Source organism: Aristolochia californica, unplaced genomic scaffold (genome assembly GCF_029961685.1).
Source record: "Aristolochia californica isolate CCGP_79_NKW_82.1479 unplaced genomic scaffold, dmAriCali1.0.hap1 SCAF_4, whole genome shotgun sequence".
Lineage (NCBI taxonomy): Eukaryota > Viridiplantae > Streptophyta > Magnoliopsida > Piperales > Aristolochiaceae > Aristolochia > Aristolochia californica.
This window is the reverse complement of record NW_027182103.1, coordinates 41,848,037-41,869,868: the sequence shown is the minus strand read 5'-3', so window position 1 is coordinate 41,869,868 and position 21,832 is coordinate 41,848,037. Positions and strand designations below refer to the sequence as shown.

Below are 21,832 nucleotides of genomic sequence, written 5' to 3'. Positions count from 1 at the left end.
TGCCGGTTCCGACTTGAATCAGTGGATTGCATCATTTTACACCAGCATCTCTACTTTCTCTCATTTAATATGTTCTTTCAAATCCAGTAAAATCAGAGAGAGATCCTCGGATGCAACCGTCCTCAGACGGTGCTGTGCTGATATTTTATTAGTTTAGTACACAATGATTGTCGTCAGGTTGATGAAAGTTGACCTACGATTATTAAATTCATTCAAACTTGGATGAAGTACTGGAAGCAAACATTCTATATGCATTATCTGCAGAAGGTTTCGCTCAGACATTAATCAAGCATTATTTGTGCAGAATCTTTATTTCAAATTCACCTCCAACTCCAACCATTTCTGTACTGGAAAGCCCTAATATCACTACGATTCGTGAGGTTTAGGGAGTAGAAGAAGAGGAGATTTCAGTTGGACATTGATCCCAGAGACCTCGCTCATGTCCAAGGCCTCTCCAGGCAACTCCCAATCAAAATTATGCAATACGTTGGCCAGCACCAGCCCGACGGTGGCAATAGCGAAGGAAATACCGGGGCAACCCCTTCGACCTGCTCCAAAAGGGATCAGCTTAAAATCCTGTCCTCTGAAATCCACTTCGGAGTCGATGAATCTCTCTGGCAAAAACTTATCCGGGTCGGTCCATGATTTGGGGTCCCTCCCAATTGCCCAAGCATTCAGCATAACCTTTGCCTTCGCGGGTATATCAAATCCCAGCACTTTGACATCTTGGGTGCTTTTCCGTTGAACCAGCAGTGGGACTGGTGGGGGCAGCCTTAAAGCCTCCTTGATCACGCATTTCAGATATCGCATTTTGCCAATACCATCTTCTGAAACTATTGATTTTCCTCGGGCAGTTCTTCTGATCTCTCCTTGCACTTTCTTCATGGTTGTGGAATGCTTAATGAGCTCGACCAGTGTCGACTCAATTGCTTTATACGTCGTGTCCGTCCCTGCACATAAATTGTCCTACGCAAAATACGGAATGAAGCAAAATCTTGGGTTCCATGTTCCGAAAGAACAATTGCTTTCATCATCCCACTGTTGAAAATTCTTCTTCAATCTTGCATCAAGACCAGTTAATCTTCCAATCCAGGCATGGGAAGGGAAGATGTCACCGATGTGGATAGTGCCCAAGAGGATCAAGAACTCTGCTAAAAGATGATGAAAGTCAATTCCATCGCTCTGTTTTTCTTCATAGTACTTCTTTCCAAGAGTGATTCTACTCACCATATTGTTGGTGGTAGAAACCAAGAGTTCACTCAAGTTTAGGGGGCCAGAGGCTTGGGAGATCTGCTCTACCATGTATGCCACTTCTTCTTCCCTAATTGCCCGAAAGGATTCCACCCTTTTAGTGCTCAAGAGATGGAGAACAGATATCTTCTTCACCTACCACAGACAACAAGGGTAAGATGAAGTGGGTGGAAAACTAGAAGAAAGGTTGGGACGGTTGATTTGTGACAAACCTGCCGCCAATATTCGACATAGGGGGCGAAAGCCACATCCTTGCCTCAGTAAAAGAGTTGATCAGAAACGATGGATGAACGCCTATCCGAGAACACAAGACCATGGGTTTTCATGATCTCTCGAGCAGTTTCTTCAGACGATACAACAAGAACGGGAGAGTGTTAAAACAGACACCCAAATCCGAGCATAATAAAACGAGAATATCAACTACGAAGTGTATAATCAATAGAGAAATCGAAATAGATGCATAAAATCAGTAAATCAACACGATAGCAAAAGAGGCAACGATCTTACGTGGTTCGGTGACAGCCTACATCCACGGGAAGAGACAAAAATCCACTAAAATCGGAGGGGGGTGAAGCTTTGCGGCTTTGAGCATACAAAATCAAACTTTGATCTTCCCTCGACGAAACCCCTTTTTCTTCCCGACGAAAACCCCAAATTCTCATTGTCTCAACCTCAAAACCTCCCGACAGAGAGATTTTCGATTAAATCTCTTAATCGGGTCCCGACGCAAATCCGAACTGGGTCGGGTCGGGTAATCGGATTCAAGACACCCGATTAACAAATCTCCACCTTGGCTTGAATTCGATTACTCCTCTCTGAAAAACTGAACCTGTCTATCGCCATCTCTACCTTGCCTCTTAGGGCATCTGAATTGAGCAGCATCACTACCCGTGACAACTTCACGGTAGTTAGAGGGCTCTGGAAACTAAACGGTCTCTGCCACAGGCAATGCACAAGCTACCATGTCGGCATAGCCGTACTTATCACCGTCAAACTCCACCTGCTCACTGATATACCTAATCGAATATTCCACAGATGAGTCATGTCAATATCAATTTGAAGATGAGGAAACTGTTGCAGTACTAATGACTGTATTGCCCTGAAGTACATAAAAGTTTCCAACCTTTTCCTTTTCATCACAATCGGTGTACCTATACAGACCCCCAAAAAACTCCACCTTCAGTTGTATATCTGTAGCCAATGGAATCAAAAGAACCTAGAGAAAACATATTTTTTCTTCAAATTTGGTACATGCCGAACTTCTTCAAAATCCTCACTATACCGCCATACATCTTGATTTGAACCGTTCCAATCCCAAACAGTTTTACAGGGCAAAAAATCCCAATCAAAACTGTACCACCGTCTACCGACTGATATGTCGCAGAAAAAATCCTTGATAGGACACATGTGGTAGGAGCAGCCCAAATCAAGTATCCACTCATCCTGTGAGTGTGTAGCACTCAACTGTGAGAACATATTTTGAACCATCAAAATGATCTTCAGCAACCCCAACAACCTCTTCCTTTTTTTCTTTTTTCTCCTTCTCTTTGAGTTTTGGACAATCTCTTGCAAAATGACCCGGTTGATGACAATAATAGCACTTGCCCCATTTCCCCTTTGACTTCGGCCTAGAATGGCCACTGCCTCCAGAATCCTTTTCCTTTGTTCGCCCTCGAACAAACAGACCATCTGTTTGCTCCTCGCTCTCGCTAGTAGACACATTCTTCCTCAACTCGTTAGAGTATAAAAATGCCTTAACATCCTCCATATAGATGGTATCGTGCCCATGGAGCATAGTCGTAACAAAGTGCTCATAGGATGGGGGTAGAGAGCACAACACAATCAGTGCTTGATCCTCATCTTCAATGGTAACATCTATATTTCTCAAATCCATAACAATCTTATTGAACTCGTTAAGATGTTCTTTGAGAGATGTACATTCCTTCATCCGAAGAGTGTAAAGGCGTTGCTTCAAATACAACCTGTTCGTGAGAGATTTAGTCATATAAATACTCTCCAACTTCAGCCACAAACCAGCTGTTGTCATCTCATCTGCAGCTTCTCGCAAAACCTCATCAGCCAAACACAACTGAATGAAACTAAAAGTTTTGATGTCAAGATCCTCCATGTCTTCTTCTGACATCGTAGCTGGAAACTTATCATTTCCATTTAATGCTCTATGGAAACCTTGTTGTACTAATAAGGCACGCATTTTCACGTACCACAAACTGAAAATCATTTGCCCATCAAATTTCTCTACTGTATACTTCGGAGTCATAATTACCAAAATACCCTCGATCACAAAAAAATGCTCAGATGCTTAAATTTTCTCTCTGGACCTCTCTGTTAAACAAAGTCTCTCTTTTTTTTTTTCACTTCTAGAATCCAACACCGAACAGTGGCCCCCCCCCCAAAAAAAAAAAATCTTCTCCTCGGCACTTACACAAACCACCAAACAGTGCCCTAAATTTTTTTTTTCTTCCCCTTTCGGCACTTCCAGAAAACCACCAAACGGAAGCTCAGGACAGAGAACTCTCTTCCCGTCAGCGGAAACAGAAAGAGACAACCGCAAATCCGGCGTCGGTGCCGGAAAACCCCGCTCTGATACCAATTTGTTAAAAGAGAGACTAAATCCGAGCATATAATCAAGAGAATATCCAACTACGAAGTATATAATAAACTGAGAAATCTTAAAGATGCATAAACAGTAAATCAAACCGCAAAGTAAAGAGGGGAGACACAGAGTTACGTGGTTCGACAACAACCTACTCCACGGGTAGAGACGACGATGATTCCACTCAAATCGAAAAGGGGTTGAAGCTTTGCGGCTCCGAGCTTGATTACAAAATCGATTTCTCGATTAATCCCTCGGCGAAACCCTCTTTCACGAAAAACCCCTTTCTCCATAACGAAATCCCCAAATGGCTCGACGGAACCTCCCGAAAACTGATTTCCCGATTAAGTGACTTAATCGAGTCCCGACGCGGATCTGAACTGGTAATCCGGTCGGTCGGGTAATCGGATTCAAGACACCCGATTAACAGAGAGCTCCCCAAGTGCAAGAACATGAGCGGACCATACCTCAGGGAGAGTGCACGGAGAGACCGGTGAGAGAGAGAGCCCAGTTGATGCAGGTTCCCAATGATCGGAAGTTTGGTCGGAGAGGACGGTAGTTTGTGTTGCGCGCTTTTGGGTTTGAGAGCAAAGTAGAGTAGGAAAGGGATGAAGAGAGAAGTGACTGCGATCAGGAGAGGAAACATTTTTCCTGGAGGACTCGTAAATGTAATTTGCTCCAATGCCCATCATCGTGCCTTCAGACATTTGCGAATGATGGATAAAATGGAAAATGACACTCACCGACAAAGTGCGCGATGGTATGGTCACTAGAAGTCATCAAGCCTTGTGAGGTAAGACCAACTCTCAACTCAATTCATTGAGAATACTATTTGTAGTTGAGATTGAGGTGCTGAAATTCCTTGTGGATCTAGGCTAGTGTGCCCTAATAAGTTGTCAAAAATCCCTTGTGGGTCTAGCTGGTGTGCCCTAATAAGTTGTCGAAAATCCTTGAGCCCTCAAGGGTTTAGGCTAGTATAACTAGGTTATTTTAAAAATCCCTTTTTGGGCATAGTCGTAATTGGCCCTTGTGGTCTTCTTGAGATATATGTCTGTTTGGCTTTTGACAAAGTAGAGTTAACTCCAAAGTGCAAACGCTTTGAGAGTAGATAAAGAACCTAAGGTTGGCTTGTAAACCAATGTAAGTCAAGTGTGCTCTTTGTGGAATTAGTTGTGTTTGCATTGAACCTTCGTTTAAAACTAATATGTAATAAATAAGAATACATTGAAAAGTACAAACACACAAGCCCAAGTAAGAGAGTTAAAATTTGGCATCAAGGGTGTGCCTGTGCCAACTAGAAAGTATAAGAAACAAATGTCATGGAAAATAAGTTCCTATTGCTTTAACAAGAAATTGTAGAAAAAAATAGACCAAGGAGCACTAAAATGACTCTTGATATGCAACCTCTTATTTTAACCTTATTTTTTTTACTAATAATAAAAATACTTTTTTTCTATTTTAATCAAAATATTATAACTACCTATTATTTCAATGATGTCAAAATGCAAGAAAAAAGATCAAAGGCATTTTTTCTAATAAATAAATTTATTTAATAAGTAACTTAGAATAAATTATTTCTAATAAGTAAATTATTTTAATTAACTTCAAAACAAAAAGCCTCCTCCCCCTGTGTTTTAATTAGTGATAGGTATCCTATTAGCTAAAAAAAGGATAGGGGCACATTCTTGTGTACCATGATGACAAGTGGTTTAAAATTATTATGCAAGCTTACTTAATCTTTAGTGGGAGCTCAATGTTACTTTTTGAGTGAAGATAAGAGAAAGAAAAGAGATAGGTTTTGGAATATGCAATCAAAAGGTATGAGAACATGGTTTTATGACATATGAATGCCATTTAGATCTAATATTATCCTAACCATGGATTGATTAGTGGAAAATGAAATGTGATTATAATACTCTTTCCTTCCCTCAACCCAAAATTTCAAGTAATATAATTTATAGAGTAGGCAATCATTTAGGTTGGGATTGTTCTACCCACACTTTTTTTTAATTTTTTGTCTAGTTTTTAAAATTAATTAGAGTAGTATAATTAAAATATAATGATCGACACGTAGGGGTGGCGATTTTATCTGGTTATTTATTTTTATTATTCTACCCGTCTGTGTTTTAAAAAATATTTTTAAAATCTTTACTCAAGTAAGTAAATACCTATATTTATATTTGTATACCTATTATGTGGATAAAATCAATTAAACAAATGGATACTAAAAATACCCTTTACCCTTTTAAATAAAATAAGTGATAAATAAATTTAAAATAATTGAAAAAAATCGATTACCCCCCACCCCCTACATATTCCATTAATTTGTCACCGATTGCCATCCCAAATTAAATACATATACCTCAATTTATTTGATTGTACCACCTTTGATATAAGGTTCCACACATTGTAAAATATTGGTAGACCATTTTGAAATGAGATAACATTACGTACGACATAAAGGTCAAGTAGCGGTCCTTTTTAAAAGAGTAAGGGGCCTACCACCTAGCTACCTGCGGGCCCACCCTTCGTCCTTTCCTTACCGTGAGCATCTCCTTGTAACAGATGCGACAAGCGGCATGTGATACCCCTTGCGCTCGACTTCCGACTCCCGACCGACACCAATTCCCGATCGACTTCGGTGAGACTCTGCCTACAGAAACTTCTCCGCTCCTTCCACGAGTGGGTGAAAACCGAAAACGGTTTCTAGCAAAGGTCCAGTGAATACAAAGTTATGACGCACAGAGTCAATGACTTTCAGAAAAACAGGATAAGAGTCCGAACCGGAATCGGGGCCGGGTCTGATCCCTCTCCTGTCCACATCCGAAACTCCGGAACGAATTAAGGCGCATCTCATATATCCTGATCGTGGAGTTGGATTCCACTTTTCTCTGGCGGAAGTTTCCGCGATTCTGCCTTTATAAACTTCTGAAAAAAGCTATCCCACTTTTTTCTGCTTTTTTTTTTTTGCGAGCTTTACCGCTGAGAGATGGCAACTGGCAAGCGACAACTCTCTCCAGTTGGTTTCCATGCTCTTGCCGCGGTTCTATGGAGATAATGCAGCTTTCCTTCTTTATCGATCTTGGTAAGAGAAACCCTAACCGCGGCCTGGATATTTGGGTTTTTAAAGAATTTTCTTTCTTCTTGATGTAAGAGCTGGGAGTTTCGGAGAAGTTGGATTTCTGGCTGGTTGGTTGGAGTTCATATGGGAAGTTGTTTTTGACTGCATTTCTTCTCACCAGTTCCCCACCCTCCCTCTCTCTCTTATTTTTTTTGAAGGGTCGCGTGTTCACTTTTTGTTCTTATCTTTATGCGCTGTTCGGTCTTCATATTACATTTGACAACTTGTTTCGAAGCCGCATTTGGTGGAAGATTTAAAAGTCTTGTAGGTCGGTGTTTTGTATAGGTTTGGCGAAACTTCTTTTTAAGTCGGCTAACTTTGGAATGTTTCTCCTTTGAAATTTGAATTGTCGTTGGGCGTTGCCAAGTCTAATATGGAAGCTGTATATATGTTTCCGGTTGGTTTTTTTTTTTGCTGGAGTTTTGTTTTGCAACCAGTCCGCTTGTTTCTGATTTGTTGGATTGTTGGATCTCGTTTGTGGTGTATAGAGGTTGAACAGTATTGAATCAAATAAATTTTAAGTGTTGATGGGGACTGGAAGTTCGAAGAGGCGCAAGAGTTTCTCGAGATCTGCTTCGTCTTGTGGCCAAAGCTACGCCCAATCTCCACATTCTTCGTCTCAGAACTACGGTGATTCCTGGGACCAAAATTACTCGCAGTCTTCTTATCCTTCTTCTCAGAGTTATGCATCTCAACCACCTCAAGGTTATCCTCCTCCAAATGTCCAACCAACTCGCCATCTGGACAGGAGGTATTCCAGGATTGCTGATAATTACAATTCCTTGGATCAGGTTCGGTGTTTTTTTCCTTTACTTTTTTTTTTCTTGTTAAATTGTTTGGGTTATTTTAATTGAATAGGTTATTTTCTCCCGAACTTTATTTAAATAATTGGAGAGAGCTCTCGTTTATGGCCTTTCTTGGAAAAGTTGATTCCAATCCTTTCTCCTGCCTTCTCTCCCACTATTATCTGTCATAATTCATCTACATCTCATAGAAAATTCTGGTTTGGTTTAGTGGACGAGAAGGACTTGACGCAACTTTTAGAGCAAGCGACTTCAGAATGGAATACGGAGTCTTTGGAAGTGTCAAATTTATAACTAGCTTCCAGAAGAGGAAAATAATCCATTCCTAACAAATTGTAAAAGTTAATGATAAGAGAAACAGAAATTTTTGGTGGTTAAAGCTCAAAAAATTTATTGCTATCCTTTTTTTTTGAAAAATATTGCTGATAATTTATCAAAACAAATAACTTATAAGTCAAATTAACCCTTGTTTTCAGGCAAAAAATTCAAAATTTCCTCTAATGGACTCTGAGTACTGGGATTATCTTGTTGCTTACTCTGTCTATGACCATGAAGGAGTGAACAGAATTGATGATTATAGGTGGACTAATTTAGAAAAGAGCAGCAGCCATATTTTTGAATTAGAGCAACTTAATTTTGAATTTTAAAAACGAGGTTCCTGCCACAGATTATTGGAAGTGCAATACCGTCCAGTGTACATGTTAGTGTGTTGGTAACTGGTTGGAGAATTAACAAACTAGTTTCAGCAAAAAGCACGAAATTTGCTTTAATATCATGTTACAAGTTAATAATAATAGAAGTAGAAACTTTTGGTAGTTATGCTTAATTTTTTTGTTGAGAAGTTGAGTTTTTATTTCAAAGGCCCAAAGGGCAAAAAATACAAAACTAGCAATCAGGATTCTTCATTACAACAAGAGATTGGAGGGAGGCCATGTTTAGCAAGAGAGTTAGTTAGATAATTAGCTGATCTTGGAACATGACTCCAATAACAACTACAAGAAATAACAATATCCATCATCTCATGGAAAGCCTATCAATGACTCCATGGGGGTTTAGCGGGGCTTAGAACACTAGCCAATAACAACATTAGAATCCCCTTGAATCCAAATCCTGCCACTAAAGGAGTCATGGAAGATGATGAGGCAGTATCGGAGTGCTTGTAGCTCAGCCATTGTGGAGTCATTTATCTCAAGGGGGCCTGAATAGGAAGAGTGAGTTGTACCATTAGATGGTCGAAAAAACTTCATCAAAGCCAAGTGCCCTTGGAATGCCAAGGGCACAATTAAAGTTTAATTTAATCATAGTGGTAGGAGGGGCATCCAAGATGCATTTTCCATTCAGTGGGAGGAGGGGATTTGGGCAATAAGCTTCCAATTGTTCCTTTACCCGTTCCATTTACCATACCTTTGTTCTGTTACCTGTTTCACCCGGATGGATAACAATTTTGTTACCTGTTTTTGAGAAGGTTAGAGAAGAGAGAAAGGGATTATGCTCTTAAGGAAAGAAGAGATAAGGGAAGAAATTTAGGTTCAGGGGACATGTAGAAAAAGAGACTAGAGAGAGGGCTGTGGGAAAAAGGAGAGAGCACGTCTAGGGAGAGAGAGGAAATATAGAAAGTGAATTTTTGAAGGATTTGGCTTGGCTGATTTTACCTTCACCCTATTTATGCTTTTTTTCTATTCTATTGATTAGGAAATTCCTACTTCAAGTAGGAAATTCTTAATTATTCAGAATCCTGGAGGGTGCCACCTATGAAAAGGGTTACCTGGTGCCAAAGTGAAAACCGTCACAAAGGTGAAATGGGCTACGTTGTTTAGAGTAGGAACTGCATAGAGTGAGCTACTGTGGACGTCGACATAAAAGCTTGGTGGATTCTTATCTTCCTGTGGGGCCTAACTTGAGTATGGGTGCTGGGTTGCGCCAACCTAGTGTGGATAGGTTTAAGGGCTTAGCTTTTAGTGTACCATCAACTTTGGAACTTTTGATGTAATGGTTAGGTATCTAACATTTGGTATCAGAGCAGGCACCATGTCACATGTTAGAATCTTAGAGGGGGCGACCTATGAATAGGGCTACCTAGTGCGAGGGTGAAAGCCTTCACAAAGGTGAAAAGGGCGACTTGATCCAAAGTTGGAGCCGTCATAGAGTGGGTCACCGTAGACGTCGACTCAGAAGCATAGTAGACTATTATGGTCTAGTGGAGCCCAATTGGGGGGTATGGGCACCGGGTTGGGCTATCCTAGTGTGTGATAGGTTTAAGGGCTTAGTTTTCCACATTTTATCAGCCCTAGAGCTTTTGGCCAATTGGCTAGGTACCTTACACCTTCCTTGTAACATCTTCATATAGTCTAAACTAGTGGGATGTGGCAAGATATCTATCTAGTTTGGATAGGACAATATTTCTTTAATTGTTGCTCTAGGTAAAGTCCTTGCTTGAAAGGGCTATCTCTTCAAGCTCATTGCTGCCAACAAGAGCAGCAAACCTAGATTTTTTTTTTTTTTAGAGGGCAGGGGGAGGATGTCTCTTTGTTGAAGGGGACCATGACGGGTTCCACTTTTGGATAGACTTTGATAGCTCCTCCCAGAATGGAGCTCGTTGTTGGTATTGTGTCGGACCATAGACACCGGCCAAACACCATCTATTCCCTGAGTCACAAGCATTCAGCTTTATACTTATGAAGAATTCTCCTTCTGCAATGTCTAGGACATTCATAGAACAACTATCACACATGACAAGGATACAACCAAAATGCCCAGAAGCGTTGACCGTGTGCTACTCCAATGATTAGCAGCACCATAGGTCCTTAACAATGGCTTCAAACATACATTGCGTCTTGGTTTCCTGGTGAATCATGACTTTGGCCTTGCTATCAAGAAGGGTACTTCTGATCACAGCTTGTTTCCTACTGCGTCCCATTCCCTGGACATTCCATTATGAAATTATCATTTTTTATTACCTTTGAACGGTTTCACTTATTTGCTGTTATTGATCCCCAGGCATTAATTAAGCAAGCTCCACCATGCATGACCAGGATTCTTCATTTTATGTTTTTCTGATTGAAGTTCTTTGACTAACTAAGCCGGCCTTTCATTCTGGGGGCCAAATTCCATAGGGGCGCTTGAGTCTCTATTGTTGCTTTCAGTTTCATTAGTGGGTGTGGTAGTAGGTATGGTTTGTTTCCTAGGTTGTCCTTATGCTTAAAAAAATTGATGTTGTCCTTTTGTTTAAAAAAATTAACTAATTATTTCTCTAAAGAAATATAAGTCAAAATTGCTGCTTGTTTTCAGGTAAAAATTCAAAATTTCTCCTGATGGACTGTAAGTACCTGCTCTATCAGGATTATTAGTTGCCTGATTTGGTGGCTGTGCTACTGATTTTATGCTTTAAGTTTCAGGACAGAAAGGGTGTCAAGTTGTCTGGGATTTGTCATAGGGTTGTCTACCTGGTAGTTGTCATATTATACCAAAGTACAGAGGGATTGTTTAGTCTCAATATTGATTGATAGGGTGACTGTTTCTAACTTGGGTTTTTGACATTAAGTTTACTTGTTTTTTCTCATCTCTAGAGTCTTTTTATTTTATATATAAAGTATATACAGTGCTATGATGTTTCTGAAACATAGATTTGATGAATAATTCTACGTCCCAGCTTTTGGCTGATAGTGAGATCGTAAGAATAACTCATTGCTTCAACAGGTAACACAGGCACTCGCCGATGCTGGGCTCGAGTCTTCAAACCTGATCGTCGGTATTGATTTCACAAAGAGCAATGAATGGACAGGTTAGCCATCAATTGATAGAGATCCCACTCTATTTTTGTGGCAATTAACTTTTATTCTGTTGACCTTGTTAAATGTTTGTTGATGTTCTTAAAATCAGGTAAAAGATCATTTAACAACCGGAGCTTGCATCACATTGGAGAGCATCAGAACCCTTATGAACAAGCAATCTCTATTATAGGAAGAACTTTATCTGCTTTTGATGAGGATAATTTGATCCCTTGTTTTGGTTTTGGAGATGGTAGGTTATTATCTAGTAGACAGACTATAAATATGTTCTGGGTTATTGTTTTGGCTAAATTCTAAACAGTAACTTTTTTCTGTGTCAGCATATACACATGATAAAGATGTCTTCAGTTTTTACCATGATGAGCGGTCCTGTAATGGTTTTGAGGAAGCTCTGGCACGATATAGAGAAATTGTCCCACAACTCCGGCTAGCAGGTTTTCTCCTCAGCTTGTTCTGTTACCTACTATTATTATTATTATTATTTTGATAAAGTACTACTATTATTATTCTTTTGGAGATATTTGTTATTAATTTTGTTGTTGTTGTTGTTGCGATTATTATTGTTATTATTATTGTTGTTGATTATTATTTTCATTATTATTGTTCTTTTTAAAAAAAAATTTAATTATTATTGTCGTTGATTTTTATTTTCATTATTATTGTTTTTATCATCATCATTATTATTATTATTATTATTATTATTTTCGTTAAACTTTCTTTTTAAATTAGCAATTAGTGTTTGGCATTCTGTTATTCTATGGCTTACAGTATTTCTACTTAAGTAATTATCACTTTTGATGGATATTTGTCTGTTGCAGGACCTACATCGTTTGCTCCTATGGTTGAAATGGCTATAACAATAGTAGAACAAAGTGGTGGACAATACCATGTTCTATTAATAATTGCAGATGGACAGGTGTTTTTTTGTTTTCTTTGAATCATGTCTTGGATTTTGTTTCTCATCATCTTCATGACAGCAGTTCTGATTCTATGTCACCAACAAACACTCAAGATTGGTTTAGCAGTCAAACAGATATTATTACTTAATAAATATGTATTGGGTTGATGAATGTTTCAGCTCCATTCTTCTATGGCGATTTTTTATGCATCCCTACAAAATGCTTTGCAATACATGAATGGTAGAGATAGATATCTAGCGGCATGTATTGGCCCTTTGCTTTAGTGGCCATATGGCAAGATTTCTAGTGTTGAGGTCTTGGGTTCGAGTCTGACCAGGTTATATGAGGTTCAAAATTTAAAAAAGGAAAAAGAAATCTACCACTAATCACATACATCCCCACGTTTCCATGTATTTCTTTAAAACTAATGCTTCTATTATCATCTCTTGATGACCCAGGTAACAAGAAGTATTGATACACCGCCTGGTCATTTGAGTCCCCAAGAGAAAGACACTATCGATGCAATTGTGAAAGCTAGGTTGGTAGCTTTACTTGATCAATATTTGTCTGTAATTACAGTCTCCTTACTTTTTTTGTAATCTTGCAGTAACTATCCGCTCTCAATCATATTAGTTGGAGTTGGGGACGGCCCTTGGGACATGATGAGGGAATTTGATGATAATATCCCATCTAGAGCATTTGACAATTTTCAGGTACAAATTCATGTTTTACAAACTCAAGTTAATAATCAGCTCAGGTGCCTATCTCAGGCTTTTCATGTCAACAAAGATGACCTGGATCCTTGATCCAGGGCCGTCCAATTATAGTAGAAAGTATGTTTTTGTTTGTGGCAAATGTCTGATCAGATGGAAATGCCTAGCAACTGGAATTTACTGGGTTCACTTTATGCTTTCTCAACAAAATAAAAGAACACAATTGTCGGGACATTTTGTTAGAATTAAAGTTAATGGAAGGGAATGTATTGTCTGCGCAGTTTGTGAATTTCACAGAGATCATGTCAAAGAATGTTCCCCAGTTAAAGAAGGAGACGGAGTTTGCACTTTCAGCCTTGATGGAAATTCCTTCACAGTATAAAGCAACAATTGAACTTAAGATCTTAGGGTATATACTGTACTCCATTTTCTGGGTATTTTGATGTGTCTCATTTTTACCTTGAAGTTATTTTTCCATTGGCTCAAGTTTCTGAATACATTTCTGAAAAAAAGTTAAAGAGTTTCTGGATATTTTTCCCATACTTTAAACTCATTTGAAGCATATACTTATTTGTGTTTATTTTTCTGAGTACTTCCAACAGTCGTCCAAGAGGGGAATCTCCAGAGAGAGTCCCTCTTCCCCCACAACTCAAAACTAATGGAATACCTTCAACAACTCAAAGGTTTTCTCAATCGAGCAGTTTCCAGAAAAGTGCACCTCCTTATAATCCATATATGCCTTCTGGCACTGCTCCTCCTGCAAGTTCTGCAAGGGATAACCAGGTTGTTCTTTCCTGTCTTGTTCTTATATTCTTATTTCTAGTTTAATTTGATTTTGGCATATTATTTCACTTTTTAGCATTTTTGGTCGGGTATCTAGTTCTTTTACTTGTCGTTACTGCTATTTGTCAGTTGGACTGACCCTCATTACCTTTAATCATTCATGCAGGATTGCCCCATCTGCCTTTCTAACCCCAAAGATATGGCTTTTGGGTGTGGGCATCAGGTACTCGTTGCACTCTTTTTTTTTTTTTTGTTTTTTTTTTCTGAGAAGTTGGTTTTTGGAGAAATATTAAGCATTTGTAACTTGTTTGTTGTACAGACATGCTCTGAGTGTGGGCCGGACCTCCAATTGTGCCCCATCTGCAGAAGTCCTATAGTGACAAGAATAAAACTCTATTGAGACCTTGACCGATCCGATCATGGCAGACTTCCGGTGCACGGATTGCTTGTTTTTTTTTTTTTTTTTCATTCTTCTTGGGTCCTTACTCAAAATTATAAAATTCTTTTAATGCTTGTGGATCGAGAAAATGAGTGTATCCGAAATGCTGCAAATGGATTCGTCTGTATATTCTTCCTGTTCCCCAAATTCTTGTAAAAATTCATGACTGTAGACTTGTTCCTAGGTGAAATGTGTTTTATCATCTGAGTTCGTTTTCTCAACTTATTTTCACCATCGTAGTCTCCAATTCTCTCCATGGAATTAGCAGTATTATTATTTTATCTTTACATGTAAATAGGTTTTATCCATCTTTATCATACGATGATAGTCCATGAAACTGGCAAATTTAAGCCCTGTAAAGCAGGGTAAAGGTGACACTAGGAACTTGCTGGATCCTGGTGGTTCTATTTTCTCCCTTACATGCCCATGCATGAATCTTCAAAGTTCATACTGCTCTGATTAAATTAGAAACTTTTTATTGCCATTCTGACCTGTACTCCTACAGATCTTCCTCGTTTTGCAGACATCTGAAACCCCTGCAATATAGAAATCATGGACAACCCCATGGAATCCAAAAACAATATTGTAAATATCTTACAGCTTTCGGGAAATGAGAAACAGTCCATTTGCATCAGCCTGGTGGCTTGTGGTAACCAAGGATAGTGTATACGGTCTGAGATATGCCGAGGAGCAGCAGAAGAACGGCTGCGGCGACCGACGACGTTACCCAGGGATTAAAGAGGTAGTTGTGCCTGAGATTCGCTCTCCACTTGTTCCAACTGTTCTTGCAGTACCTGTTCAGGACTTGATGAATCATCACCAATGGAAAGTTGGGGTCGATATCTGGCGCTATGTCCTTGGACAGTCTGTTGAAGAGCTTCGAGAGAGCTTCGTCGCTTCCCAGCGCCCTCTTCAGGATGCCTCTGTATCTGAGGAGGTTCACGTCTTTGGGCGAATCGAGGATATTGTCCATGAAGAAGACGTAAGAGGTTATCTGATAGCCTGTCCCGTTGTGAAGCCGCTCCAGGGCCATGAGGTTGAGAAGGGTGCACTCCGTCGCGTCGTTGACGGAGATCGGAGGGAGACGAAGCACCCCGTTGCGGAAGGTGATGTCCATGAGGCTGTCGGTTTTGCTCTTCTTGAAGCGGACTCCAGCTTCATGTAGCTCCGTCGCTGATCGAATGATCCCGAGCGAGTTGGAGTAGGTCTGGGACGGATAACTTCTGAACGACGACTGATTGATAGGAATCCCCACGCCCTTGGGGACTCCTGATCCGGGAGGCAGCGGCACCTGGATCATGTTCGTTCTGTACAAGTCCAGAACGTGAAGGCAATGCACTACAGGAGGGTATGGCATTTCGCGGCTGAAAAATTTCAGTATCTTGGTATTCATTCGGATTTTCAAATCCTCACTCTGCACCCATGCATGACATTGCAGAAGAAGATGAATAGATCAAATAAACTAATTGAAAATGAATCGAATAGATCAAAGAAACTAATTGAAAATGAATCAACGTAGGTTATATATTCTCAGTTATCCCTTAAAAAACTGAGGATCTAACCTCTTCTTCCCCAGTTTGAATAGCAACCAACTTGAGCAGAAGCCGCAAAGGAAGCTGGTTTTCGATCAATAAAATATCCCGCCTGAAATAAGGCATGTTGAAGAGCATTCCATGTGAGCTGAAAATGGGGTCCTTGCGGTGATACCCATCACTGCATCCCGTTCCCACGCGTAGGATCTCGTGAAGGAAACACCCATCTGTGATCATCAGCTGCAAGAATCTGTCCCTGTCTTCCCACGACTTGTCGAGTTCTTCGTAACACTCCATCAACTCCTCAACCACACACTCAATCTCCTTCACATAATCGCTAATGGTTTTGTTGGATCTCTTGAGGAAGGTGTAGAGCGCCCTTCTTTTATGCTCCTCCATTGGCTTCAAATCCTCGGCACCATGATAGTATGGACCAAAGGACACGAGCTGTGGCTGATAGGCGTTTTTGTTCAGGTCACATATGAATGAGGGTACTCTGTGTATCGAGTGCTTGTTCAAATGCTCCACTTCGTCTGATCCGTTTCTGGACGCGAGATGATTCTCGATCTCAGAGACCCAGCTCGCCATTGCTAGGAGATCAACGATGCTCTGCGTGTATGGAAGTATGAACCCTTTGTTTGTTTCTTCTTTCTTTTTAAATGGGAAGAATGATGACACCAAATGCATCTAATCTCAGTTTCATGTTCACAAGGAAGTTCTTTTACTAAAGAGGATCACAAAGTAAAAGAGATAAGAACACGTTTCTCCCGCTAAAGCAGGAAGCAGCCAGACCTACTCTAAACCTTACTATTTCAGTCTTATGCTGCAAGCAGCGGAACGACGACCTCTGAAACTTCTATTAATAATTTTCGATAGTCCTAACTTCTGAACCTAATTTTAACTTTTTTTTCGAGTAGTTCTTTACTTACACAACTTCTTTTAAAATGATTTCGAGAAAATATTTGGGGGGATTTGACAGTAGGACTCTTGTTGATGTTGGGATTGTGAGAAGAAATGGGGCCGTTTGAATCAGTTTTACCTTCATGCAACACCGAGCGGAATCCTAAACCCAACATCTGTGTGCAGTAGAAAAAAGGGAAGGGGAACGAATATTTCCTTTGATCTTTATTTCTTTTGACCGAAAGAGATGACTGCTATAAATTGAGAACTGCAACAACAAAAACTGGCCTGCACTTTGCCATGCAAATATTGTTAGCTTGCATCATAATACTCAGGATGAATTTCATGCGTTCATTTTATGTGAGAAGAAGATCAGGCTACAGATCTCCATGACAGACTAATAGTGATTTGGCCAAAGGTTGAAACTAAATTCGATGGAATGTAAAATTGCTCCAGCTCTACAATTTCTCCTTATTGTTGAGTTGACTGGGAAAAAAAGAGCCTAATTTCAGCTTTATAGAAGACTACAAAATGGTGCCAAAAGTGTATCAACATCATCCATCTCAAGAAAGGCCAATATGTGAGTGAGTTCATCAGCTCATTTTGTGGTTTATTTGATGAATTAGATTGTTCGTCCCCATTAATACTAATATCAATCACTACAATTCAGGAGAGATAATGAGCAAACTTATATGCTCATCTTTATGCCTTGAGGCCTGACGCCTCACCAACAACAACTGTTAAGTTTTTTTTTTTTTTTTTTTTAAATGTTGAATTTTGCATGTTTTTATGTGTGGATGGAGATTTAGTGGGAGATGGGGGATCTAGAGGTGAATGGATTTGGATTCAAACCTGGCTCATGGGAGTCTAGTAGTGAATGAGGAAAGTTTTCTATAAAACCAGATTTTGATGGTAATAAACTTAGATTGTTGATGATTTTGATTCTAAGTGTGCATAGAGTATGAATCCTCAAGAGTCGACTCTAAAAGACAGAATTTGAGAACACACAACAATCAACTCAACCATAAGTTCATGAGATCGAGCACATGATGGATAGAGTTGAACACATTTCTTGGAGCTGAATATGATCAACAAAGGATAAAAAAAGAAGTTCACTACAAGCAATGGTTGAGAAATTGATGGAGTCAAGCACACGATGAATGGGGTCGAGCTCGCTTCTTAGAGTTGAATATAGTATGCAATGGTAACAAAAGAAGTTCAAAAGTTCACTAAAAGCAATGGTTAAAAAGTTGATGGAGTCAAGCACATGTCCCTAGAGCTAAATACTGTTAGCAACAATTGGAAAAGAAATTTCAAAGGTCGTTACAAGCAACAGTTGAAAAGAAGAGAAGTCGAGCATATACTCATATGAAGTCAAACACACCCATATGGAGTTGAGCACATGCATAAGTAGCTAAACACACAAATTTATGATATTCAAATCACCAAAAAATCTCTCAAGTTAGAAATCCAGAGTCGATCCCTTGATCAAGGAGTGAACCCATGCACTCAGCTACAAATTACAAGGAGTCAAATCTGATTTATAGTAAGTTTGGATTTGCTAAAGAAGATAAATTAAGATTGTGTAATGTTTTTAATCTCTTTTTGCAATAAAACTTTTATTATCAATAAGAGAAATAGAAAGGGCTTAACAACCTAATTCGAATTCCTGTATTTTTGTACCCTAATCTCTTTCTCCCTCCCTCCCTCCCTCTCTCTCTCTCTCTCTCTCTCTCTCTCTCTCTCTCTCTCTCTTATGTCAAGACTTCTCTTTCTTCTTCTCTTTTCTCTCTCTTCTTTTATTCATCATCCTTAACTCTTTTAAGTATGAAACCCTAGAATCTGACATTGTATCAAAGCAGATGTTCTACGCTTTTCATGTAAGATGCTCTAAGAAGAAAAAAGAATGACAAGAGAAGTGTATATGAAGGTGGATGTCCAAGGCAACCATTGAAAACAAGGAAAATGAAGGAATTTTTCCAGAAATTTCAACAAGGTCTCTTGATTAGATAAATCAATCATTTCTTAGCTACCAAAGTATTATTTTACTAAAAATATCTAGTTCTTTGTTCACGTTGTTGGGTGTCCAATTCATGATGTGAAAAATGTCATATCATGCATAAATATTAGATATTTGAGGGCTGAAATTGTTGCTTTCAATGACCTATCTTATGCTCTTTCAAAAGTTGATTTTCTGTCTAAAAAAATCCTCCTTAAGATATCAAAAACTCACTTGAAGTGCTGGCCAGAGTTGTATTGAAATGAGCTAGAATTCTCATCTTCTTTTGCTAGAAAAGCTAAAGCAGTGTTTGGTGTTAGCTATTGCAAGAAGTCTTCTTATAAAGTGTTTGTTTTTCCTCTAATTTTTCTTCATATTTTTCGTAGGAATACTTGCAAGTTTGTGAAATTAAATCGATTGAAACTCACATTGCTAAGAATGTCGTGCATGTCCTCTTCATTCTAGCTTTTTAGTTAAAAAATTGTGTCAATGTTTGTTGAATTCAGGTATTCAACAAGTCCTTTTTGGGGTAATTGATACTACCTTGATACTTTGAACATGTGTGTTTGAAGTCCTCAATTGACTTATTAGTTGCTGTCCAACATGGCAGATAAAATCTTCTAGTTCATATGTTGATTTCAGCAACCATGATTTTTTTAAAATCACTACTATCTCACTTAAAGGCTTATCTAATTTTTCTTAATGGTCACAATCAGTAAAATGTTTCCTGATCACAAGAGAGCTTGTTGGACACTTGACCAAGTCACCTGTTGATGAAGATGACCCTTGCTATCAAAAGTGATTAAAGGAAGATACTTTGGATATAAAATGGTTGATAAATAGTATGGAAGGGCCAATTGCTAACAATTTTTTTTCACTTGGATACAACCAAAGAAGTTTGAGATACTTTAACAATCTTCAAAAAATTTATGGCATTTTTCAATAGATGTATATGATGAAGCAAGGTGAGAATCTCTATGAGTACTTTGTTAGATTTAGACATCTTCTACAATAATGAAATTGAAGGTGAACTTGAGCCTAAAAAGAGTCATTGGAGCAAAGGATTCGACCCCATGTTTTAGAAATGGAATTTCAAGCATATCAAAAGTCAATACATTTGGCCAAACCTCTAAAATATTATACCAAAATGACAAGCATCACAAATAGTTTATTTTAAGTGTGTTTCATATTTTATAAATTTTATTTATTGGGCTTTTAGCAAGAGCTAGAAACAAGGTTATAAACTAGTAACAACCAGTTTTTGAATTGGATTTCAATCTTATAAATACCCAAACCTTCACTAGCTTAAAAGACAATCTTAGCCACAAAATTTGAAGTGTTTCCCATCCATACTCAGTGATCATCTTGCCACAAACTTTGAAATTGAAGAATTGAGTCTTCAACTTGAATTTTCAAGCAAGCTAAGTATATGTTTTTATTTTCATAGTTATTTCAATAGTTTGCTTGATTTTTTATCAATTCTTTTGTCTAAGCTTTAAATTTCAATATCAAAACTCTTTGAAAAAAGTAACATATATTCATAATTATTTATACCTAGTCCTGCTAATCGTATTGGTAGAACCACTTAAGTATTTGTGAGATTCTACTATGTTGTTTCATTGATATATTTGTCTATCAAGAGGCACATTGTGTTTTATTTTGAAAAGCAAGAGATCCTTCTTACTCAAGTCATTTGTTAATTTACCAAGTATTTGTACTTAATGTTGCCCTTAATCCCTCTGTGTGTCTGCATGTATTGTTGTTGCCATTAGTCCCTTTGTGGGTGATTTGAGGCTTTTGGGATTGAAATTGGGCATCATCGAGAGGACCAACCTTCCACCTTCGTTCCACCTCCTCCAAATGATGTAAATTACTATACAAAAAAGCACTTTGTTTTGTACTAGTACAAATTTTGAAATGAAATATCTCTTTTCTTCTAACTTGTGCTTTATTTTAATGATTCCAAAGGAGGAGAAAGACTAGACATTTTAAAAATACACACAGGGGAGAAGGAAGATATAAGATGGAGGTGAAAGATTAGTTTTAGCATTGGCACATACTCAAAAAGTAAGGGGGAGCCATTAAAATTTCTCAAGAAATTAAAGGAAGTGGGTGATAAATAAGGGAAAGTTAATTCACATTCACTTGGAATGCATTTCATGACATGTGGTTAAATTTTAAATCATATGTTTATAATCATAAAAAAAGGGGGAGAATGAGGAAAAATAAGTTGAAAGGATTCTCCAGAAACCCAGATTTTGATGATAACAAACATAGGTTATTGATTTCTTTATTCTAAGTTTGCATAAAGTGTAAAATCTTAAAAAGGACTTGACTTTATGTCTCTTGAAATGAATACAATTAGCATATGTTAGAAAAGAAGTTTAAAAAATTATTAAAAGTAAAGGTTGAAAAGGAAAGGGAGTTAAAAGCACATACTCACATGGAGTGAAGCACAAACATATGGAGTCGAGTACATGTACAAGCTCAAAATATTCAAAAGAAAATCTCAAGTAAGATATTAGTAAAATATCCCAAATTTTAAATTTTTAAAAATTGAGGCCTTCAACTTGAGTTTTTTAAGCAAGTTAAGTATACGTTTTTACTTTCATAATTATTTTACTACTTTAATTGGTTGATTTAAATTTTGATTAATTATTTTATCTAAGTTACGAGTTTCAATATCAAAACTCTTTGAAAAAAAATAATATATAATTTTAATCTTTCATACATAGTATTGTTAATCACATGAGTAGAACCATTTTAATTATTTGTGAAGTTCTACTTTGTTGTTCCATTGATTTATCTCCTATCAAAACACAAAGTGTGCTTAATTAAAAGGCAAAAAATCCTTGCAATTCAGTCGATCCTTTTACTTACAAAGTATTTGTACTTAGTATTTACTCGCTAGGCATCGAAGTGCAGTGACAACTTCCATGTCTCTACAATTTATGGTGGGGAGGAAATGTACCTTCAACGAACATAAAAAG

The 21,832-nt window shown here is 38.3% G+C and overlaps 2 protein-coding genes and 1 pseudogene across 3 annotated transcripts; 1 reads left to right on the top strand and 2 right to left on the bottom strand.

Annotated features, from left to right (window-relative positions):
• Positions 1 to 366: 366 nt before the first annotated feature.
• Positions 367 to 4,511, bottom strand: LOC137963358 (cytochrome P450 71A1-like; annotated as a pseudogene).
• A 2,311-nt stretch (positions 4,512 to 6,822) lies between these two features.
• LOC137961923 (E3 ubiquitin-protein ligase RGLG2-like) lies at positions 6,823 to 14,613 on the top strand. 2 transcript variants are annotated; one of them, XM_068808563.1, is made up of 12 exons: positions 6,823 to 6,950; positions 7,475 to 7,777; positions 11,486 to 11,570; positions 11,669 to 11,809; positions 11,898 to 12,011; positions 12,396 to 12,493; positions 12,935 to 13,014; positions 13,084 to 13,189; positions 13,471 to 13,598; positions 13,792 to 13,972; positions 14,139 to 14,195; positions 14,292 to 14,613. In XM_068808563.1, exons 2-12 carry the CDS (start codon positions 7,514 to 7,516, stop codon positions 14,370 to 14,372), a joined length of 1,335 nt encoding a protein of 444 aa, XP_068664664.1. In that variant the 5' UTR covers positions 6,823 to 6,950; positions 7,475 to 7,513; the 3' UTR covers positions 14,373 to 14,613. The 2 variants fall into 2 exon arrangements, with proteins under 2 accessions (XP_068664664.1, XP_068664665.1); XM_068808564.1 differs by lacking the exon at positions 6,823 to 6,950 and adding an exon at positions 6,996 to 7,254.
• Positions 14,614 to 15,042: 429 nt separating this feature from the next.
• Positions 15,043 to 16,531, bottom strand: LOC137963357 (UPF0481 protein At3g47200-like). Its single transcript, XM_068810489.1, has 2 exons — positions 15,974 to 16,531; positions 15,043 to 15,825 (listed from the first exon to the last, which is right to left on the bottom strand). The coding sequence occupies exons 1-2, from the start codon at positions 16,529 to 16,531 to the stop codon at positions 15,043 to 15,045; spliced, it is 1,341 nt and encodes a 446-aa protein (XP_068666590.1).
• Between the last annotated feature and the right edge of the window lie 5,301 nt (positions 16,532 to 21,832).

Bases quoted from the DNA above. Each gene is read 5' to 3' on its own strand.
- LOC137961923 (XM_068808563.1), top strand. From the start codon at position 7,514: ATGGGGACTGGAAGTTCGAAGAGGCGCAAGAGTTTCTCGAGATCTGCT. The intron at 12,012-12,395 runs GTTTTCTCCTCA...TGTCTGTTGCAG, and splicing joins CCCACAACTCCGGCTAGCAG to GACCTACATCGTTTGCTCCT. The intron at 13,599-13,791 runs GTATATACTGTA...TACTTCCAACAG, and splicing joins ATTGAACTTAAGATCTTAGG to TCGTCCAAGAGGGGAATCTC.
- LOC137963357 (XM_068810489.1), bottom strand. From the start codon at position 16,531: ATGGCGAGCTGGGTCTCTGAGATCGAGAATCATCTCGCGTCCAGAAAC. The intron at 15,826-15,973 runs GTTAGATCCTCA...GCATGGGTGCAG, and splicing joins TTCAAACTGGGGAAGAAGAG to AGTGAGGATTTGAAAATCCG.